The sequence below is a fragment of the Haplochromis burtoni genome, unplaced genomic scaffold (genome assembly GCF_018398535.1).
Source record: "Haplochromis burtoni strain Fernald_Lab_line unplaced genomic scaffold, NCSU_Asbu1 Contig_74, whole genome shotgun sequence".
Classification (NCBI taxonomy): domain Eukaryota; kingdom Metazoa; phylum Chordata; class Actinopteri; order Cichliformes; family Cichlidae; genus Haplochromis; species Haplochromis burtoni.
In genome coordinates, this window is record NW_024582435.1 from 327,100 (window position 1) to 349,692 (window position 22,593).

A 22,593-nucleotide genomic window follows, 5' to 3' on the forward strand; every position below is an offset into this window, starting at 1 on the left:
AAAGGGGGAGAAGACTGTTGCAAAGGCGACTGTGGAAAAGGGGGAGAAGACTGTTGCAAAGGCGACTGCGGAAAAGGCGACTGCGAAAAAGGGGGTGGAGACTGTTGCAAAGGCGACTGCGGAAAAGGCAACTGCGAAAAAGGGGGAGGAGACTGTTGCAAAGGCCACTGTGGAAAAGGGGGAGGGGGAGGACCTGATTGCGGAACGGATGGAGATGGCTCCAGTGGCTTGTCATGTAGCATATCTCCACAGAGTGGAACAATCCTTGATGCTTTTGATATAACTTGCAATACTGAAAATCCCTGCTCTAACTGTCAGTATTGTTTCAGCACTCAGAGTAAGTACTTCTGGATCAGCAAAATCTTTTAAGACACTGATGTAACTAAGTTTAACAGTGGCATTTATTTTCCACGTTGTTTTAACATGTGGGGCGATTTGTCCCAGCGGTAAGTTGTGTTTCTAAAGATCCATAGAAACACGGGGGTGGCACTGTAGAACAATCCAAAGTGACTGATCCCAGGGATGAGTTAGATCCTGAAATATATGTACATATTATAGAAAGAAGCATTCCTTTCAAGGCCTCACTGTAAAGTCACTCTAAGTAAAAACTGGCACAACTCACCCCACTTTCCGCTACTGATCAAACGGCGTTGCCCAATTTGCAAACAACGTGGCCAATAGGAGGCTTCTGCAGCTACAGCCTAAAAACACACGCATTTACTACCAAGTAAAACAATAAACATACGGCACAAAATAACATACCAGAAATCGATGGAAGGCTTCCGGAGAAATAATCCACAGGTGATCTCCACAAAAACACGAGTAGCACCACTCAACCAAAGTGTAGCCCATTCAGACTGAGGCAGTAGTGACATGACTCCTACCTGTAACAGCTAGGGAAGTCAGGTGACAGAGGGCTCAAATGCGTACAGCGACAGGTGAGCAAGTGAGGGATGCAGCTACTATTATCGTAGCACCATATAATGTGATTGGCTAGTAGTGTGATTAATAATCCAATACTGAAATATAATATTCATTTAGCTACAAACACAATGGAGTATATTTCACTAGAAATCTAATAATGATAGAAACTCTCTTGTTTGAACCTTATCAGGTAAGACTCTGCGATGCAGTCAGAGCAATGAAGTAAAATTCATCTTCCTTCCTCTCGGAGACAGCAATTCTAACTACAAACTGAATATACTGGCAACTGCAACGGGTGAAGGCCAAACAGTACTCAGCACCACTATAACTGCACAGGTATGCCACAAATAGGATGCATGTACTGACGAGAAAAGATCCAGAGTACGGAAATGCTCTGATTTTGTAGTACTGTGAGAAAATATTTTCTTCTCATCAGGTTGTGGATTCAACTTTGAGCTTAAGCTCAATAGAGAACATCTTGGATCAGTTAAAGGCAGAAGGCCAGCTGTCACCAGAAGTCGCTGGACAACTCTTCAGTTCTGTGGCCAATGAACTTAACGACCAATCTGATCCTGCAGGACAAGCAGATAGGCAAAAGGTAGCAAATCTCATCCTGTTTAAGGATAGGACCATTGAAGAGCCTTGTGCTGCCAGCAGGGCTAAGCAAGCTTTTAACTTTTAAGGCCTTTACACACCGGATGGGTTAAAATTTTTTCAGGCTCACGTATTGTTAATGCAGCTGTTAACATCAACTGTGTAATTTTGCAAAAAGAGTCTGGACAGCTCCACTGACATCCTAAAATATGTACAAAAACAGTCATAATGCAGTTATGAATCAAACCACCAAATTTTCTCTGTTGCTTCTTTGTTGTGAGATTTGGATGAACCCAGAATCTCCATTTCTTCCTTTTGTTGTTGTGTATTCAGATTGCAGTCAGTGTGTACAGGCCTTTAATAGGGCATGCTTTAGGAGCCGCCCAACAGTTGATTCATTCAAAGGAAGTTTCTGTGTGTAATTTTACATCTTTTTGACAGCTTCTCAAGAAAACACAGGTCTCATTTCCAAACTTAATCAGACAGGGTGGATGGAAAGGAAAAACCATCTCTGTGAATCAGGAAATGTTTGAATCTGAATGAACAACATTGTTACTGTAAAATTCTAATATGTCACTTTTTTATGCATTTATTTTGTTGGTGTCTGAAGCTTCAACAGAAGATGCTGGACATATTGATTGCTATAGTAAATGAAAATCTCAACAAAACTCTACAAGACGTTCAGGTGTTAGCCACAGCACTTGCTTCTCTCGTCAAGAAAGGGACTGAACTCAATACATCAGCACAGGTACTGTAGAGAAGTTCAAAAAGGAGGAATCCATCAGTAAGGACTGTAGACATCTCTCTGCAATGCGTACTGATGTATGTTGCTTTCACTGTAGCTCCCTTCTTAATGGGAAGTAAATGTTTGGTGGACAGGGCTTTAGTACAGGGCTTCTGCCCTGTACTAAAATTAAAGGTGGGATATGAGGACCACATTTTAAAGCTTTTGACAATTCACAAATGTTAATATCTTCATAACACCTCCCAAATACATGTCTGTGACTGTGAGTTCATTTCCACCTTCAGGAAAGGGCCGCATCATTGTTCGCAACCCTGAGTTCATTTCTCCTCCGTATGGATCTAAACGCAACTGAAGTCTTTGCCACAGCCAACATTATTGTGGAGGGCATAAGCAACATGCTCGACTATTGTCCCAGTGTGAGTCTTATGAGGCCGATACTGATTGTGTTTATTTCTTTGGGGAATCGTGGTAGCTTTTAATGTTAGATATGCAAATCAATATCACTTCCCAGCAATATCTGCTGTCTCTTCAAAAAAAAACTTTTTGTATTTAGAATCAGTTTTATTTCTTATTCTAAATGTTGTGTGTTGCAGAAAATCACCTCAGATGGCCTTCTTGGGGCCCTGTACAATATACAGAGTGCGATGTTGGTCTTTATGGAGCTCAATGAGGACTCAAGCATAATTCGGAAAACGCACGTTAAAGTATTTGTCAGAAGGTACGTTTCACTTCAAATGCAAGACAAAGTTATCAAACAAAAATTAACCACATGTCCCAGAAATTTGAACTGGAAAAATCTCACTGATGCTGATATACTAAAAAGCTGAAGCCTACAGCCACCTGTCTACGGATGGGTGACAAAATAAAGGAAAACCTGCATAAACCACATGGAAAATTCAGCAAATACAGATGTTTCAAATTCAAATTCAAATTTTATTTGTCACATACACAGTCATACACAGTACGATATGTAGTGAAATGCTTACACAACTGCTCGTGACCTAAAGGAAAATGAAAAAGCTATGAATATGATAGGAAATAAATATAAAAATTAAAAAGAGCAAATTTAACTAGGAAGGAATAAAACAAAACAAAATAAAATATAAAAATTTAAGTTAAAAATGAAATAACTGTACAACACAAATTAGAATGAAGGGTAAATTTAACTGGGAAAGAATAAGATAAAATATATAAATTAAAGTTGAAAATAGAATAACTGTACAACAAAATACACAATACACAGTATAGAAATATATAAGAATGTATGAAGAAATATAAATCTACACAATAACAGCAGCTGTACAAGTATTAAATGGAAATGAAGAAATATAATGTCCATGTTGTGCAATCCACATTTGTAAGTGCCACATTCACATTTTCCACATTTTCCATAAAACAATGTTGTGTGGCACCTATGAAAGCGCTGAGGAGTGACTATGTCTTAAAAATATCCGTTTACTACAGTAAAGGCAGAATCTGTGACAATCCAGATTGAATCCAGTTTTGTTTTTACAGTGGCTTATTATGCTGACAACATTATATAGTAAAAGGATCTCTTACTGAGCCTCTTTGAAGTGACAGTGGTTCACATTTATGTCCCCTCCAGTCGTTAACATAACTACCATAACGTGGTTACAAGTAGCCAAGTCGCAATGAAAACACATTTTACTTTGTATATTAATAGTTTATTGATTCCAGAGCTGTTAAACTTGCAAACTAATATTTAAGAGAAGCACATGTTTAATGTAGATCTCCTGATCTTTTCTTACAGAGTTTTACCAGCAGTCTTGTACACAGGCTCCGTAAATATTACCAACTGTACCTGCATCACATTTTCTCTCCCACAACTACCCACTACCATACTTCCTTCAGACAAACCAGTGGATGTGCGAGTACGTCAATACCCATGTGCCTATGAGTGTTTGTGCTGTGGATATGTACATGTGTGTAAATCAATTTTGCTCAATCATCCTAACGTCTAATGTCTGACCTGATCTTTGAATTACACTTTCAGATGCTGAACTTAGATGTAAACCCATTTTGTTGGAAGGTGGGATGGGACATCAGCAGATTCATAGGTTATTTATCCCTCACAACAAAAGAAGGGTCTGTTATCCCTGTGGAAAACTTAAGTAAGGATATTCAGGTCAGTGTAGCAACATTACAGCATCCACACTTACTGTTTTCAATCTCCTTTTGAGAGGACTTGTTTCTGGGGACTTTTGAGAAATGCATATTAAGAATAGTTTTGTGACAGAAATGGAGATGGTGAATCTGTTGCCCAGAATTCCTATCAATCCATAACACACCCATCAGGTAGTAGTTGTTGTATGGGTTTCATGAGTTAATGACAAGAATAACAGAAAGAAATATTTGATCCCCAAAGCTAGCCAGAATTCTGGATCCCACAGATCAATCAATCAGTTATAGATACTTCCCATCTAAACTCCTTATGTGCATAAAGCACACCTGTCCACAGAATCAATGTCACTCATTCCAAACTGTCCACCACAATGGCCGAGACAAAAGACAGACAAGATTTAGATCTGCATCTGGACTACAAGACCATCAGCAAGACGTTTGGTGAGAAGGTGACAACTGGTTAAAACACTGGCTAAAAAAGAATCACAATAAGGTCATGGAGTGGCCTAACCAATCTCCAGAACTTGATAATCTAGGGAGAGAGCTGAAACTGTGAGTCACCAAGAAGAAGCCAAGAAACCTGGAGAGTTCAGAGAGTTTCTGTAAAGGGGACTGGGCTATAATCCCTCCCTAGATGTGAGAGAAGGTGGTGACCACCTACAAGAAACATTTTACTGCTTTCAATTTCTCCACCAAGTGCTAAGTCATATTTTACTTGAGGATTAAATACTTATGCAAATACTTTCACTCAATGACAAAAAAAATTATATAATAGAAAAAGGCCTGATGTAATTCTGGGGAGGGATTACTACTTTTAAATAGTAGTACAATTAATAGTAGTAGTAGTACTGATTAATATGTTACTTGCATGTAACTATTTTACAAGTTTAAAATATGTTAAAGTGGCTACATTTTGAAACAGTGGATAACCGCTTTCTAACATCTGACTTCAGATCGTGTTTCCACGGTTTGCTGGAGAACAAGTGAACACCACTATTCTGGACTTGGGGAACTTCAGCACAACGGTTATTGATATTCCTTCAGCGAATTCTACCCTGGTTCTAAAGGTTCAGTGACTTGTTCTTTTATGTCGACTCCTGAAATTAGAAGAAGCAAACATGCTTAGTGGACAGTGATATTATGGTTACATTACATACAGAGGCTACATTCTGTTCAGCGTGACTTTTGCTGTGACCATGCTAACATTGCTAACTGTTAGCAGAAAGTGTAGCTACAAGACGAGGCTAAAGAAAATTTTTACATGGCAGTTTTGCATTAAAAGATCAGCTATTGCAGGTCATCTTCTGGAGACCACGAATATATGTACCAGTTTCTGACACATTTCATCACCTACATCAGAAGAATCTTTATTTGATGTAAATTAATGTCATAGTGATTAACCGCTGACAGATTGTCATGTCAAATATGTAGAGCCACGCTGTTACCCTCCCTAAAACTTCATATCTTTGCTACACTGTAGCACTATGATGACTGCAGCCAATCATAGTTTTACTAATTATATTCTTTATTCTTTCATGAAGGAAATTCATGATTTTATTTTAGATTGCGCATTCATAAGATTTTGTCTTGCATGTCCAACCTTTTAAAGATGATGCCTTCAAAGGTTCCTTTACCCTTCAAAGTCCTCCTTGGTTATAATGACTACCCTACTGAGACAAATTATGTAGCGGCAACAGAGATGCCTCAGCAGGGAGCCACACAAGGTAAGAAATGCCTTTGCTTAATTGTGGTGACAAGATTTTTTCCACTTCTAATGTGACTGAATGAGATTTGACTGTGTCTCGTGTGCCTGCACAGAGGAGAAATACACATGGCTCCTGCACCCTGAGGATTTAAAGGGCAACACTGGAGTGCATTATCTTGTTGTGAGACCCATAGTGGGCCCAGGTATAAAATCTATAAATGCCAGTTTATCAATTACGCCCATCACAACCTCATGTCAATTTTGGAATAAATCACTACTGGACTGGAGCAAATCTGGATGCAGAGTAAGTGCAACATTTCAATCTGCTACACGTACAGTGAGGCGTTGCTTAAACAATAATGGAAATATAAGCTGTTGTCTTTCAAGGTTGGTGCCAATACCACTCATTTAGAAACCCAGTGCCTCTGCAACCACCTCACCTTCTTTGGGAACTCCTTCTTTGTCACTCCCAACCTTGTCGACCCGTCACGCACTGCTGAGCTATTTGCAACCTTTGCCGATAATCCTGTGGTTGTGTGCTTCGTCGTGGCACTCTTTTTGGCATATCTCTTGGTCCTCGTGTGGGCAAGACGAAAAGATATTCAAGACACAGTCAAGGTATTGCATCTCTCGTGGACTGAAGAACAGATTAAAAATAACAAAAGGCTTGTCTGTTTCCTAGGAGTATTATATATCTTAAAAAAAACACAACAACTACTTATATGTTAGTTGGTCTGAGGTGTTTTCTGTGGAAACAGTTGTGTTTGAGGCTCCAGGGGACGCTTGATGTTGTGAAAACCTGGAGGTGTATGAGTTAGAGAATAAAGAAAATAGCTAGAAAGACTTTGTAGCTCACTTCTCATCTGTTTGATCCTTGAAGCTTAAGGTCATTTCAGCCACTTCTAAAATACACACTTGTATCTCTCTGCATCTTCTATATTCTTACATGAACTCTCTCTCTGGATAGATAGATAGTTTCTAGATAGATAGTTGAACACTAATATGTGAACAGCTTTTCTATTTAGGAATAGCGTCTCCATCTCATGTCCATATAATATTTTTGCTTGTTGGCTGAATAACAGGTAAAGGTGACAGAGCTGGAGGACAATGATCCAATGGATGAGTATCGCTACCTGTTGAGTGTCTGTACTGGGCATCGTATAGGAGCCTCCACTTCCTCTCAGGTACATGTGTTCAGTGAAAGTCATACTTCTCGCAAAGTTACTTTAGACTTGTGGAAACATCATGAGATGCACGTTCTCTGTTTTCAGTCTGCTTATCAGCAGCTCATCTTTTTACAATTTCACCACCAGAGATGGGCAGTAGCGTTACTGTAATCCGATTACTTTTTTCAAGTAACGAGAAAAGTAAGGGATTACTATTGCCAAAAAAGTGATTAGATTACTGTTACTTCTCCCATAAGCACCCTGCGTTACTGCGTTACTAAACCGTGATTTTGTTCGTGAGCGTGTCTCACGACAAGGACGTACGAGCGTGCAACGTCCGAAAAATTTAACATTAAATCTGAGCAAGCACCGAGCACACCGCCACGGGAATGTAAAATTCACAGAGAAATCCCCGGATCCTCCCACTGACATGACTGCTGAGGCACCGGGCAAACCTCCACCCGCCCCACTCCTGCTAAATAGATGAAAATAGATTTAAGAGCCACAGGACTCAGTGCCGCTGAGTCTTAGATTTTATTTGAAAGAGTGAGTGCAAACACAAAACATTATTTTATTTTATAAGCTGGAATATGCAGAAAATAAGTTTGAATGTGAAACACATTTCACAGAGAATATTGCATATAATTTAATTTTTGCTTGATGCTTAAAGTTAAAAGATTAAAGCTAATAAAACACGTTTTAAAGAGAGACTTTTTCATTTGATTACATTTTACATAATGATGGATTATGCAGAAAAAGAACTGGGCTGAAAGGTCTTTCGCTTTATTATGTGTTGAGGTTGTGTCTCATGTTTTTATAAACTAAGTAATAAAGTAACTAATTACTTTTGAAAACAAGTGATCAGTAAAGTAACAGGATTACATCTTGGAGAAGTAATCAGTAATTAGTAACTAATTACTATTTTCAAGTAACTTGATCAACACTCTTCACCACAAACAAGAACTTTTTCATCTGTGTTACCCAAACACACAATACGCTATTCAGCAACTCTTCATGTTTCCCTGGCAGTGAAACACCGTGAAGCACTCAATAACCAAAGACTTCTGGGGTTGCTCCATCAGCTCCATCTCAAGGCCGAGTTCTAAAATAGGCTTGTGAATACTCAGCTCTCGTTAGGTGGTGGGCTTCGTACACCTGCTCTTTCTGCCGACACATTAGGTCCCAGAACTAAGATAATAATATATGTGTTTTTTTTAGCATGTTCTGCTAACACTAAGCTACAGGCAGATTTGCACTTGGGTTTCAGCACATGCTCTGTACTGATCACTTAGGCTGCTCATCTCATCACACGTATTTTCTGTCTGTACTAACTTTTCAGTGATTTTTTTTTTTCTTTCAGTAACTTTATGTGAAAAAGGACATTGTTTGTGTCTTTTCTTTTCTGTATTCCCAGACTGATGTATGCAATTACATAGTAAAGAAAAGGCACATGCTTTAATATCTATCTCATCAGATAGAATAGAAGAAGAAGAAAGTTAACGAGAGTGGAGCTTAAACATGCATTTTTTTATGTCCAACCGGTGGCAACTCCTCTGGATGGAAAGTAAAGAAACTAATAAAACAGACTGTATAGAAGTATTTTGGTAAAAGACCATAATTCTTTTCTACTTGTTGCTAACATCTTACCAGTTTTGTAAATGATAAAACATTGTGTGTCTTAACGTCGGGGATGTTTTTCTTGCTGTTAACACTGACCTACGAGCTTGTTAGCATGTTACGAGCTCATGTTTAATGAAATTCTGTAACCTGTTTCCTAGCAAAATATAAATACATGCACAGCACTGTGTGTATCATATGCACTGCACGCAGACTCTCACACTTACACACAGTGAAATCTTAATTGTTATTTTTACAGTGGTTATTCTAACTGTATGAAACAGGCAAAAGTTGATCAAGTCCGTATTTCTATTACTATTTGAAGTTTTCCCTAATATATTGCCAGAAACAGTTTAAACCAGTACTAAGGTGCTACCATTGCTCTCATATATGGAATCAGAATGGTGTTGTTTTCAGTTTTATACTTTTCATGCACAAAATTGATTATTTTAGGTGACAGTTACTCTGCTGGGTACAGAAGGACACAGCGAGCCTCACCACTTGACAGATTCAAAGAAACGTGTGTTTGAAAGGGGAGCAGTGGACATGTTCCTGCTAACCACGCCCTTCTCCCTGGGAGACCTGCAGGGCATCAGACTATGGCACAACAATTCAGGAAGCCATTCTGCCTGGTAGGAAAAAAAGAAATGTCACAACCACACAAAAGAAAGGCATCTTGACAATTATGGTATTTTTATGGTAATTAAACATACTGTTTGACCTAGAACACCACAATGATTGGACATTAAGGTGAATACAGTGAATCCGGTCCCAAATACACTGATCTTAAAGATAATTATTGTTGCTTTTTTAAGGAAAACATGGTCTTTAAATGCAATTCAGCTGTCATTTTAAGTAATATGTCTTCTACTGACTTTTGTGGGTGTCACGTGGAGCAAAGCAGAGGTCACATGATTGCATCGTGCATTTACATTGTTTGCCTTTTCTCAGGTATGTAGGCAATGTCATGGTGCAGGATTTACAGACAGAGGAGAAATGGCATTTTCTATGTAATTCCTGGCTGTCGGTAGACATTGATGACTGTTCCCTCGATAAAATATTTCCTGCTGCAACAGAGATGGATCTAAAGAGGTTCAGGTAAGCCCAAAGCCTGGTGGTACGTTTGGTAGCAGAATTACACGTACAAGCACTCTGTCTAGAGGCTGAACATGAAACCCAGATTGGGAGTGCTGATCAAATGCAAATTCAATCGAATTCATGGTTTGGAGTTCCATTTGGATAATGTTGTGTTTGCAGCAGGTAGGGTAAACTATCATTTTTTTTTTTTAAATGAAATTCACTTTCACAAAGCAGCAGCCAGAATTTACTTTTCAACTCGTTGAAAAATCTACCAGTGCTTGAGGACTTTCACAAGGCTACCAGAAAGAAATTATTAGGCCCAGGTATGATTAAAATGCAAGGTGGAGGGAGAGTGGACACACTGGACAGAGGATGTTGAGCTGCCAAGCAGGAGAAAAAGAAGAAAACCACAGAGAAGATTCATGGATGATGTGATAGAGGACATACAGTGGGTTGGTGTGACAGAAGAAGCTGGGGATAGGGTGAGATAGAGGCAGATGATCTACCATGGTGACTAAGGGAACCAGCTGAAAGAATAAAAAAAATGTGACTACAGAACAATTTATTGTTTTATTTGAATTTAGCTGAATTTCCAAAGACGAAATGAAACCCAGTAAAAGCTGCCACTTTCTTCTCATCCCAGTTGAGTAGCTAAATATTTGGTTTAAGCGCTGATCTGGTGATTTAGTGGGGATTATTCGCTTTTCTTTAGGCTCTAAAACCTCCAAATGCTTCAGATCTACAATAGTGTTTTACAGGAATTAGAAAAAGATTAAAATGTGACGCTAATCCATCACTAATTAGCTGTTTATGAAGGTTTAAAACATTTGATTTTTACAATGTTGCTTTTATCTTTCAGTAATTTGTTCTTCACAAAGACAACAAAGGATTTCAATGACGGACACCTCTGGATTTCGGTGATCAGTCGACCACCGAGCAGCCACTTCACCCGTGTGCAGAGAGTGTCCTGCTGTTTTTCTCTGCTGCTCTGTACCATGTTAACCAGTATCATGTTTTATGGGATCCCAAAAGATCCCTCTGACCAAGTAATGGACCTAGGTACATCAAAAATGTATTGCCATTAAATTTACTTTTAAAAAAGTGTAAAAAAGTCCAGATCTAATTAATCTAATTCCCATTTGTATTTTCAGGAAGTTTTGAGTTTACTTGGCAGCAGTTCATGATTGGAGTTCAGAGTTCCCTCATCATGTTTCCCGTCAATATCCTCATAGTCAGTATTTTCAGATTCACTCGTCCTCGGGAGTTTTCTTGTTGCCAGCGCAAAAAAAAGAAAAAGAACACACAAGATTCTTCTGCCACAACGGACATGACTAGCAGAGTGTCTTTAGATGTTATCATTAAGGTAGGTGTTTCCTGTTTTTGTGTTTCTGCATTTAATATTAAGGTGCTGCTAAACTGGCACCCAAGCCTTATGACAAACCTTTTTGTACGTGTTACAAATACTGATGGTTTTGTGGGTTTAGAAGAATTTCTCTGATGTGCATACACTTCATTTGGTATCAAAATTCGGTATTGAATGTGCTTCCCCTTAGGACATCACAAGAATTGCCCACTCGCTCTCTAAGACTATGAAAAGCAATGTCGCATGCAAGGAGATTAAGTTTGTGCCTGAACAAGAAAATGATGTCAATGCTATACTTTCTGTGTTGAAAGACTTAATCACACAGAATAACACAGCTAGTGAAAATATCGAGACAGAAACACAGCCTCAGCTATCAGGTGAGTTCTCGTGTTAATAATTGATCATGATCAACCAAAAGTGCTGCAACACTGCCCCAAACCCCCATCTTATTTAAGTTTGGGCGGCCTGCCTGTTAAGAACATATTCTTGGGTACTTCTATATCAGTTTCAACATTATACTGTTCAGAAAACAAAACTAAAGTTGAAGCACGGACATCGTGACACACTGGAGGAGATCAAGTGGCCATTGAAGTGCAAGTAGCTTTCTAAAAACAAGAGCAAAGTTGCAGGGAGCCAAATCTGGCGCCTGCTGATGAATGATTGTGCTGCTGAGGCCAAAATCACCTGCCTCTTCAACTGTGGTGCGTGCCACTGAGTATCAGCACACACCACACTGAAGCGGTGTACAGCAAATCTTCTCGGTTTCATGGCTCTTTAGGATGTTACCTTAGAACACGCTGACTGTCTGAGCCTAGAAAATGAATTTATGGTGAATGCTGCATCTTCCTCGAGCAATGCTGCCATTGGGGTGAGGTCTACTGAGAAGTACTTTGGTTTGAAGCCGGGGTCAGTTGGACACAAATTTTTTACATGTGAACTCTGCACCACATACGAGTGCGTAGAATAGGATTCATGTCTTCGAGTGCCTCTGGATACAAACTAGAGGGGAGATCAGCTAACTCGACCTTTGGACTTTTCACAAGTGTAGTCAGACAACTTTATGATCACAGCTCTCGCTGTAAGGGTCAAATTGAAGTGCTAGAGCATTTTCTCTGCTTCACCCAGCCCAGTATATTAGTACTTACATATCAGAAGGTCTCACAAACAGTTTGGTGTCTGTTCTTTTGCTTTTGAATAACATGCAAAGTAAATTTAAGTGGCGTGCTACAAATTTGATGGACGTTGTTTTTAATCAGCTGTTAATTCAAAGAGGCATAAAAGATGAAAATTTGCCTGAAAGGACGGACACTGCAGAGTTCTGAAATCATCCAGAAGATACTTGCTTATATGACAAAGTGGTTGTTTGAAACAAGTAAAGACAGAATTTGAAAACGCTGCCAACAATCACATTTCTGCAAACAAAGCAATTTTTGCTTTCTGAACACATCATATCATGTGCTTCCTTGAGATTTCCAAGTAATAACATATGTACATTTTCAGATAGCAGCGCTTATCCAGCATCGGCAGAGGGGGTGATTCAAAAGAACAGAAACAAAAGCCAGTATCTGTACAGACAACTGTGTCGCATCGACAGTGAGTTGAGTCAGCTGGGTCCCTCAGGCTTCCCGAATCCACACAGCTACAAACAGGCGCTGCAGCAAGTCCAGAGCATGAAGGAGTTGCTTGAAGATCAACTCGTCGCATCCAACAGAGGCGTTCCAGATGAACCCACCAACAAAACGTATGAAAGTCACTCTATAAGAGGACCGCGCTGGTGCAGTTAGATGTCACATCCATCTAGAACATTTTATTTTATCTTGGAGGAATTAACTGCAGTTATAGCTGCTGTATGTCTTTGTTTTAATTATTATAGTCACTGCAACGCTTTTAATTGATAAAATTAAAACTCAACATAAAGACGGGGGTTGTTGAGGCACTCTGAGGATAAAATCATATAACAAATTTGTTCTTGCAACAATTCAGCAAGCGAAACACACCAACGTTTATCGACTCCAAGTCTTCCTCAGGGACTGACACATGCACAGCCTAGATTAAATACCCTGGCTCGCACTCAACCAGCACCTGTGTGCAAAGTATTTTAAAAAGACAGACGTCCCTACATATCAAAGCAATAACAAAACCTCAGCAATGTTCTGTAAGAATTATCAAAGAAATTACAAAAGCAATATGAGAAAAAGGACCAACAAACACCATTTTTAAACTCACAGTAAATCAAAATAGAGCACAATTCAATCATTAAAATACGTTAAGCTAGAGCACAGAATTTCACTAGTCAAAATATGCATGATCCTGCACAGTAAGCTATTAAAAAAACTTCAAAAATAAACAATAAAATCTATGAGAGAATCATCAAAATGGGTGTTCTTTGAGTAAAACAACTGAAGTCTAATTGCTGATCTGCAGAGGTGGGAAAAGTGCCAAAGTACAAGTACAGGTTCTTAAAAAATACTAGTAAAGTATTAAGTACACTCCAGAAAAAGCTGACTCAACTTCTTTACTCAAGTAAAAGATGAAGAAAATACAGGCTCTGAAGTGTACTCAAAGTGAGTAAGTAAAAAGTAGCTCTTTGAAGCACATTTATATCAAGTATTTTTATGCAAAGCTAAATGAACTTTGTGCTATTACTCGATCAGTTTCAGATGATGGATCTATGTGTCATCAGCTCAAATTCAAATTCATCTCTGCTACATTTCATGTAACCTAACTCTGAGCATGAACCTCTTCTTCCTGTTATGTTTTCCTCTTTTCCCTTTATGCTCGCTCCTGCAGCCAGGAATTGTGCAATGCTCCAGCCCACTTTAACCTCTGACTATAGCATGATGAATGATGCAAAAAATATGAGTTATCAAAAGCTTTTGCTTCTTTGATCTCTTTGTATGTGTAAAGCCCCAGTGATAGATACAGCAGTAGGATTACTTTTCTGTGTTACTGTTCCCACCATTTAGGCTCAGATCACTCAGATGTTTGAAGGCAGCTGTGAAATAAAAACTTCCCTCAGTTGTCTTAAACCTAAAGTAATGAGCCTGGTTTGAAAATGTGAGGAGTGAAAAGTATAAATATTTGGGTAAAAATGTAGAGAGTAAAAGTTAACAGCTGAACATAAATACTCAAGTACTTGACTAACAAAATAGTTGTACTTCCTACCTCTGCATTATTGAGCATATTCAATTCAATTTTTCAGTTCAGTTTTATTTATATAGAAGGAAAACACAAAAGCAGTCACCTCACGGTGCTTTATATGGTAAAGGCCCTAAAGTAGTATAATATGGAGAGCAGTACTGATTTAAACATGTATGCACGATGTTAGGATAATGGCCTATTACTTTGCAAAAACATTTTTACTCGTTGCTCTGTAAAGTTACATGTTAATGCTATTTAAGTTCATATTGGTGAAAGGACATGTAATTTTACTTGCTGTTCTGTCGCTCCGTGTTTACAGGGCCAGTCCGTCAGACAGCACTGATGGCGATGGCGGTGAGAAAAAAAGGACGTGCTGTCACGGAGGTCTACCCTGGTGGTTTATTTTTTTTGGCTGGCTGCTGGTGATCGCAACCAGTGTCGTATCAGGCTATTTCACAATGCTGTATGGCTTGAAATTTGGAAAACCGCGCTCCATAAGTTGGTTGGTATCCATGGTTATTTCCTTCTTTCAGAGTGTCCTCCTTATTCAGCCGCTGAAGGTGAGAAGAACATTTGTCTGTTATATACATACCCTTAAGATTTCCTGCACAGTTAAAATTTCAGTTACACAATTTTCTTATAATTTAACGTTTCTAATATAGATAATTTTTTGTAAATTTAAATATTTACTCGAAATAAACCACTGTATTTATTCATGCCTCTCAAAACAGGTGCTTTGTTTTGCAATCTTCTTTGCTCTTGTGATTAAAAAAGTCGACGAGGAAGATTTTCAAAATGTTCAATTTGAAAGAAACCACAGAAATATCGGTAAAATATCAAGTAAAACTCTAGAAAGCATACTTTCTTCCTCTTTTGTTTAAATACTGAACATTTCTTTGGCAACAAACTTCATCCACAGGTGAACAAATGTTTGTGCGCTATGGCAGTGTTTATGAGCCGCCGCCTCTGGCAGACGTAGAAAAAATGAGGAGGAACAGGATGCTGGAACAGAAAGCCTTTGCTCTAATCAAGGAGATACTGAGTAAGTAGACACACAAAGAACTGCGAATTAACCTGATTAAAACAAATTGAAGGAAATCTTCATCAAGGACAAGAACTGCAGAAAAAAAAAATTTGACTACAACTTATCTTCCAGGGATGTTGTAAGTCTGACCTGAAATTAATGCTGGGTTTGAATTAATCCCCCTGTATGTTTCAGTCTACATGGGGTTCCTGTGGATGCTGCTGCTGGTGGCACATGGCCAGAGAGATCCAAATGCTTTTTACCTAAACACACACATTAAACAAAGCTTCTGTGGAAACGCACCAGCCACCATGGCAATTCAAGATGTATTCAACTGGGCCAAGACATCTCTACTCAGTAACCTCTTTGGACAATATCCAGGTAAATATTTGTTACAAAAAGGACAGTCAAACAGGACAGGGCTTCGCTTTTATCTCTGTTGTAGACGTTGCCAGTTACTGGCCACCTCCTCTAATCGGCAGGCTCAGTAGACTGTTATCAAAGGACTATGGGAGAAATGGTTTTGCAAAGAGCAACAAAAGTCCATACAAGGATGTTATCAGAGTGGAAGTGGAAAGCAATTTGATGACTTTCAACAAGGAGTCATGATTTCTGACCTGAAGTTGTTTATTCTGCTTCACTGTTTAGTTGTGTTCTTACTTTTAAGGGTTAGTGTTGAATAGGGATGGGTATCGAAAACCGGTTCTTGTTGAGAACCGGTTCCCACTGTTTCAATTCCTTGGAGTTGTTTGCCATTTTTGCAAACGATTCCCTTATCGATTCCAGTCGCCCCGAATGACGTCACCACGTTGCGGAGCGTCATTTACCTGGCAGGAAACACGGCGCCTAAGCGGCTCAAACGCTCAAAAGTTTGGTTATACTTTACGAGAACGGATGACAACAGGGCAACTTGCAATACTTGCAAAGTAGATATTTCATTTAAGGGAGGAAACACTACGAATATGCAAAAGCATTTGCTCACAAAACACGCGATGACCTTAAATGAATGTCGTGTTTTTAATTCCGCTCCGGACTCGTGAATCTCAACCCAGCAGCAGCGGTAACGTTTGCACGTCCTCTCCCGTTAATGCGGCAGGTAAATAATCAACTAACAGTGCATATTATGTTAGCGCGATCTGCCTTATTACAAAACCTGCCATTACTGTGCATTTAGGTGACCATGATGAGAGAGACAGAGTCTGGCTCAGATGCTGGCAGTTCTCGCTGCAGTCTACCGGTAGCGTCTCCTTTCAGGCCAGGATAGACGAATGTCACCGAGCAGTGACTAAGTTTGTGGTAAAAGGCTTGCACCCATTTGCCACAGCAGATGCCCCGATTTTCGGTAAGTGAATGTGTTTAATTGTAGGCAGGGACATTACTGGATATTCTTGTGTAATTGCTACAGAATAATTGATGTTATACTTTGTTATTGCTACAGAAGAATGTTTATTTTATTGTTTTACATTTACAATTTTTTTCCTGGGGACCCTGTGACACCCCATTAAAGAGCCGTAGGCTGTGGATCTCTTAAGATCTCACTGTTGGTGTTTGTAAGGCCATGTTACTCCTAAATTTCTATCTTGTTCAAAGAGAAGATATAAAACAAACTTCTAAGCTAATCGACCTTAGTGTTCTCCTTTTTTTAAAGAGAATCGATAAGAGAATCTATAAAGAATCGAATCGTTAAACAGAATCGAAAATGGAATCGGAATCGTGAAAATCTTATCAATACCCATCCCTAGTGTTGAACCTTTTTTAGAACGTTCCAATAGCAGAACATACAGAAGGGATATAACCATATCTACACGAACAGGTGAATTAGTTCAAGGTTCGATTCGATGGTTTGTTTTGTTATCTCATAAAAGTTTTAGAAGACTTTTTTGTTTATTAAAGCAGAACACATGAACAGATTAATCCAGCTTTATGTCAAAGCAACTGTTTTGTGTCAAGTGTCATTTCATTAATATCTGTGTATTATTTTAAATATTGTGCCTTAAGTCTTCACTGAGATTGCAGTGATATCAAATCTGAACTTTGGTGCAGGAAGTACAGATTATTATTATCTATTATTCTATATTTCCCGCCTCTTTTTTACGTGTGCCCTTTTACCCCTCAGCCGTTAAAGGTCGGTGGAGTACTGCTGTCACCCTGCCAGGTGGTCGGGCAGGCAGAGTAGACACCCGACTTTGTAAACACGATAACTTGAGAACAAGATAAGCTAAGACTTTCAAATAGGTGCATCAACTAAAAGGATTACACATATTCAGATCTTGAGGTGAAGGTCAGAGGTCTAGTTTTTTTTTTTAATCTTGTCAACACAAGACACATGACAGTTTTCCCAGCGTATGTTAGAGTGCTTTGACTTGAACCTTTTAGCTAAATCTATAAATATATACATGCTACACAAAGGTTTCTCATCCTGAACTGCGATGATCTTTGCAGCTGGGCAGGTGCGTGTAGGTACGACCTAAAAAGGCCGTAGCCTACTCAAATGAAAAATAAATGACAATAAGAATGAAATGTAAAATACTGTGTTCCAGGATTCATCACTGATGGAAACTCGAAGCTTCTGGGAAATGCACGTCTTCGTCAACTGAGAGTGAAGAAGAACTCGTGTCAGATTGCAGGCCCCATGCTAAAGATGGTGCCAGGCTGTAGCGCTCCATATTCATGGGAAGCGGAGGACATGGGCTCCTACGGACCTGGCTGGAACACGTCTGTTGGAAATAACACCTCTGCAAGCATTTCCAGTCCCTGGACGTACCAGACACACTCTCAACTCAGAGCTTACCCCGTCTGGGGAGAATTGGCGCTCTACAGAGGGGGAGGCTTTTCAGTGGAGCTCGGCCCAGATTTACAAACTGCAACCAGGTCTGTACCTTAAGAAAAATCGAAAGAATACCCAAGATGCTGTGTTGTCTGAGAGTTAATAGTCTTCTTGGTTGGTTTTAAAATGAACATATGGAATATATTAACAACATTAATTCTTTAATATTTATCCACAGCACCCTCGACTATCTGTTCAACAATATGTGGTTCGATGTTTACACGCGGGCCATCTTTGTTGAGTTCACTGTTTATAATGCAAATGTGAATCTCCTCTGCATTGTCACGCTTTTGCTGGAGTCCCCTGCTGTAGGTAAGGAGAACTGTAATGCATTTAAAGCTTCGCTAGAGAAGACTCTATAGAATGGATAACACATCAGACTTTATTAGTTTTCATATGTAACTGCAATCTACATTTATTCCCTTTTTACACCTTCATACTGAGAACTCCGACAGCCTATGATTGAGATCACATTAAGCTGTACGCATGTAAGTGAAGTCTTCTCTCTGACTTTGCAGGAGCCTTTCAGTTAAACAGTGAAATGCAGAGTGTTCATCTCTACCTGCCAGGTGACGGCCTCCACATCTGCATTATGACCGCTGAGATCATTTATATGCTTTTCATCCTCTATTACATGTTCAATCAGGTAAATACAAACATTATTAATACATAATGGAATCTAGTTCCAAATATTGTTTTCTATGTATCCAGTTAAATAGACTAACTTCATTTAGCCAATGAGGTTTAAACAAACTTAGACTGGCATCATCATCACTTTTTGGTTTCCTGACCATTATTTTCCTGAGAGTGAGCAGTTACTGTTTGTTACTGTGACCGGCAAGAATTAGTCTAACGTGGATTAACTACGAGTGTCGTGAGGCTGAACAGTCAATGAAGCCACTCTGCATGTTTCTATTAATCATTTTTTATTAAGTCGTTACTGCCTGTTAATCCAGAAGCAATTAGCAGCTAAATCAGAGCATGTCAAATGCTGTGCAGCTCTACTGTACTGTAATTACGAGGAAATTACAAAGTTGATGCTGATATAATAGCATTAATCTTATTTGTCATTCGTAATAATCCTTTTGCTTTTTAGTGCATCACTGAGTCACATGTTAATCACGTCGTTTCACTTCATTCAGGCTCATTGTGATCGTGGGTGTCGACCATTAACTGTAATTTCTGAGCCAATAAGCTCCTATTGTGTGCCCTTTGTTGCAGTCCCTTAAGATTATTATGGTGACATAAGCACACAGCTTATTTTACTGTATCTGTCAAGATGTCATGTAGCTACACCCCCTCTGAAATTCACCTGGAAGTCCCAAAGACTGCATGTTAAATTAACTACAGTAAGAGCTTTAGACAACATATAATCTCAATTATTAAGAAGCCTAAATATCCATAAATGTGCTATTTTTATCTATCTTTGTATTGCTCTCTCATAAAGATTTTTAGGGTTAGATAAACAGTATACAGTAAATGCTTATACTTAAAAACCTCTTATGTGAGCACTGAGACTTTCATTAAATATGATCAGATTATTTTCACATGCATTTGGACATCATGGGACAAATCAGCACTTTTATTTGTGCAAATTGTCAACATATGTTTGGTGGTGTTCCTGCTAAAACCTCAACAAATGCATGAGCATGCAGACAACCCCCTGCTGGATTACATAAGAGCTGTTGCTCTCACTTCTTTTCCTGGAAAGGGGAAATTAATGAAGCAGCAGCGCTGGCTTTACTTCAAGAACAAATGGAACCTTCTGGAGCTTTCTATCATCCTGCTGAGCTGGAGTGCCGTGGCCGCCTTTATCCAGAGGACTCTGATCACGAACCGTGATATAGCATACTACCAAAACCACAACGACAAGTGAGATTAACGTAAAACTTTGCTTTAATTTTAGCTGTTTAACTGCAAAAACATGCCTCTCCCATGCTTGGTGTTATTTGGTGGGTTGTTTTTTTACTCCACATCTTTCCTGTTTTTATAGGTTTGTCAGTTTTTACCAGACAGGCACATCAGAATCCCTTTTTCAGTATCTGATGGCTTTCCTGGTCCTGCTCGCCACTGTCAAACTGTGGCACCTGCTTAGACTTAACCCAAAGATGAACATGATCACAGCTGCACTGCAGCGAGCCTGGACCAGCATAAGCGGTCTTCTTCTGATCATTGTGATCATGTTGCTGGCTTATTCCATTGCAGTAAGTATCTGGTTCCTTTGACCAAATCTTGACTCCTCGCACATAAATAATTTTGTATTTACATGGACAAGAACAGAACGCTTTTTGGTGGCGGTCGGGAGGGTTATTAATTACAGCCTAATCTTAAAAGTAGAGACTGTGTCTGTCTCCTGAATCCAAACTGTAAGCTGGTTCCACTGAAGAGTACTCTGAGGTCTTTAAGATATGATGGGGAATGCTTGTTCAAAACCTTGTATCTGAGGAGAAAACTATAACACTTTGGAGAACTTGAAAAGAGAACTTCTCTCAGATTTAACGGTGCTGCTCAGTCAAAGCAAAAAAATGTTCTCTAAAGCCTTTAATACAAAGATTTAAAAAATATATCTATTCTAAAAATTAATTAAAAAGATTAATTTATCTTAATAATTTGAGAAAATACACTTTTTAGAAAAATAAACAATGTTTTAAAAGTCAAGAACTCAACTTTTTGGAAACACTGAAAAATCTGACTTTGTCTAATCCAGCGGTCCCCAACCCCCTGGCCTCGGACCGGTACCGGTCCGAGAGTCATTTGGTACCGGGCCGCGAGAGTTGAGGCTCAGGTGTAAAATGTATGGTTTTCGGGGTTTTTATCGGTTTTCAGCGTTATTTTGTTATCGTTTTTATCGTTAACTTGGTTTTCCTGGGTCTTTTCACGTGTGTTATGAATAAATCTTCTTTTTTTCGGTACCGGTACTAGTTTTATTTTGTTGTATTTATCTGCGACACCTTAAAGGCCGGTCTGTGAAAATATTGTCGGGCATAAACCGGTCCGTGGCGCAAAAAAGGTTAGGGACCGCTGCTCTAATCAATATAATTTAAATTAAAACCATCCAGTAGTTTGATATATTACATAAAAGTCCAAAACGAAAGGACAGCTGATGCTAATCTTTTCCACTGTGTGCATTAGAGGACTTGAATAGTGATGAGCGTTGACTGGAGAGCCGGGGCAGGTGGTGTTCATTACATTCGTAAATTTAAACTAATTCATTCTGTTATAGTACAGTGTCATTATGCTTTAAACGGTGCGTGAAATACCAATCAAGTAACCTCACTCCATTATCGCCGAGATTATTTAATGGAAATTGAAATCCATGATGGGCAGGAATGATCTCAGCGGTCCTTCTGCTGATCTAATGGTAATTTCTCTCCTTTAGTGTAACGCGATTTATGGCTGGAACCTATCCTCTTATAAAACTTTCATGGATGCTCTCATGACTCTCATCGGTTTGCAGATAGGCATCTTTAACTATGATGAGGTGAGAATGGTCGTCTCAGGATTTGCACACATTAAGTCAACATTTTTCTTTTTCTGTCATTTCCAATTTGGTCAGTTAGTTTCAAAGTGGTAATAAAATCTAACTGAGGCACTATCTTCTAGGTCCTGGCCAGCAATCCTGTGCTTGGTGGGTTACTCATTGGTTCCTGTATAGTTTTTGTGACATTCGTGGTGCTCAATCTCCTGCTCTCGGTGATCCTCATGGCATTCAATCAGGAGCAAAAATACCACAAGGTAACAAAAATCAGGATCATTTTTCTGTGTTTTAGTTATCCTCACCATACGATTTTAATCATTCAGTAGCAGTTGAGTAGTTCACGCATTTTAAATGTTACTGAATAACTCAGCTGACATTGTTGCTCTAGAGGAATAAAAGCTGAGCATTGGCCCAATGGACTTTTTAACCAGGTTTTTTGAGACAATATTGGCGAGTGAGAGGAAAATAGGAAAAGAAGTGTACCAGTTCTCAAAATAAATGGGATGAGAGGATCTGTTGTAACTACACAGGGATAAAGTTGATCACTTAGGAGAGTTGCTGAAGCTAGGTTAAGAGGAGAAGTGATCATCGGTGAGCAGCAGTGTGGCTTCATGCCACAAAAAAGCACAGGTGCCTTTTTGTGCTTCACTGTGTCTTTGTGGATCTAAAGAAATGTATAGATAGGATACGTGGAAGCGAATGGATGGATGGATGGATGGATGGATGGATGGATGGATGGATGGATGGATGGATGGATGGATGGATGGATGGATGGATGGATGGATGG

General features: G+C 39.2%; 1 protein-coding gene across 1 annotated transcript in view; it reads left to right on the forward strand.

Annotated features, from left to right (window-relative positions):
* The first annotated feature begins 6 nt into the window (after nucleotides 1–6).
* LOC102292359 (polycystic kidney disease protein 1-like 2) overlaps nucleotides 7–22,593 on the forward strand; it is a 26,054-nt gene continuing 3,467 nt past the window's right edge. Inside the window, exons 1-30 of the mRNA XM_042221771.1 lie at nucleotides 7–337; nucleotides 1,115–1,260; nucleotides 1,361–1,522; nucleotides 2,129–2,266; nucleotides 2,548–2,679; nucleotides 2,857–2,981; nucleotides 4,035–4,155; nucleotides 4,278–4,409; nucleotides 5,359–5,472; nucleotides 6,015–6,129; nucleotides 6,224–6,414; nucleotides 6,498–6,728; nucleotides 7,193–7,294; nucleotides 9,347–9,525; nucleotides 9,845–9,991; nucleotides 10,833–11,032; nucleotides 11,125–11,336; nucleotides 11,527–11,713; nucleotides 12,837–13,077; nucleotides 14,797–15,037; nucleotides 15,209–15,305; nucleotides 15,397–15,519; nucleotides 15,697–15,882; nucleotides 18,042–18,372; nucleotides 18,507–18,640; nucleotides 18,847–18,974; nucleotides 20,040–20,200; nucleotides 20,322–20,532; nucleotides 21,708–21,809; nucleotides 21,932–22,063. Of these exons, the coding sequence (XP_042077705.1) occupies nucleotides 2,141–2,266; nucleotides 2,548–2,679; nucleotides 2,857–2,981; nucleotides 4,035–4,155; nucleotides 4,278–4,409; nucleotides 5,359–5,472; nucleotides 6,015–6,129; nucleotides 6,224–6,414; nucleotides 6,498–6,728; nucleotides 7,193–7,294; nucleotides 9,347–9,525; nucleotides 9,845–9,991; nucleotides 10,833–11,032; nucleotides 11,125–11,336; nucleotides 11,527–11,713; nucleotides 12,837–13,077; nucleotides 14,797–15,037; nucleotides 15,209–15,305; nucleotides 15,397–15,519; nucleotides 15,697–15,882; nucleotides 18,042–18,372; nucleotides 18,507–18,640; nucleotides 18,847–18,974; nucleotides 20,040–20,200; nucleotides 20,322–20,532; nucleotides 21,708–21,809; nucleotides 21,932–22,063 (4,401 nt within the window). The 5' untranslated portion in view covers nucleotides 7–337; nucleotides 1,115–1,260; nucleotides 1,361–1,522; nucleotides 2,129–2,140. The remainder of the gene's footprint in view (nucleotides 338–1,114; nucleotides 1,261–1,360; nucleotides 1,523–2,128; nucleotides 2,267–2,547; nucleotides 2,680–2,856; nucleotides 2,982–4,034; nucleotides 4,156–4,277; nucleotides 4,410–5,358; nucleotides 5,473–6,014; nucleotides 6,130–6,223; nucleotides 6,415–6,497; nucleotides 6,729–7,192; nucleotides 7,295–9,346; nucleotides 9,526–9,844; nucleotides 9,992–10,832; nucleotides 11,033–11,124; nucleotides 11,337–11,526; nucleotides 11,714–12,836; nucleotides 13,078–14,796; nucleotides 15,038–15,208; nucleotides 15,306–15,396; nucleotides 15,520–15,696; nucleotides 15,883–18,041; nucleotides 18,373–18,506; nucleotides 18,641–18,846; nucleotides 18,975–20,039; nucleotides 20,201–20,321; nucleotides 20,533–21,707; nucleotides 21,810–21,931; nucleotides 22,064–22,593) is intronic.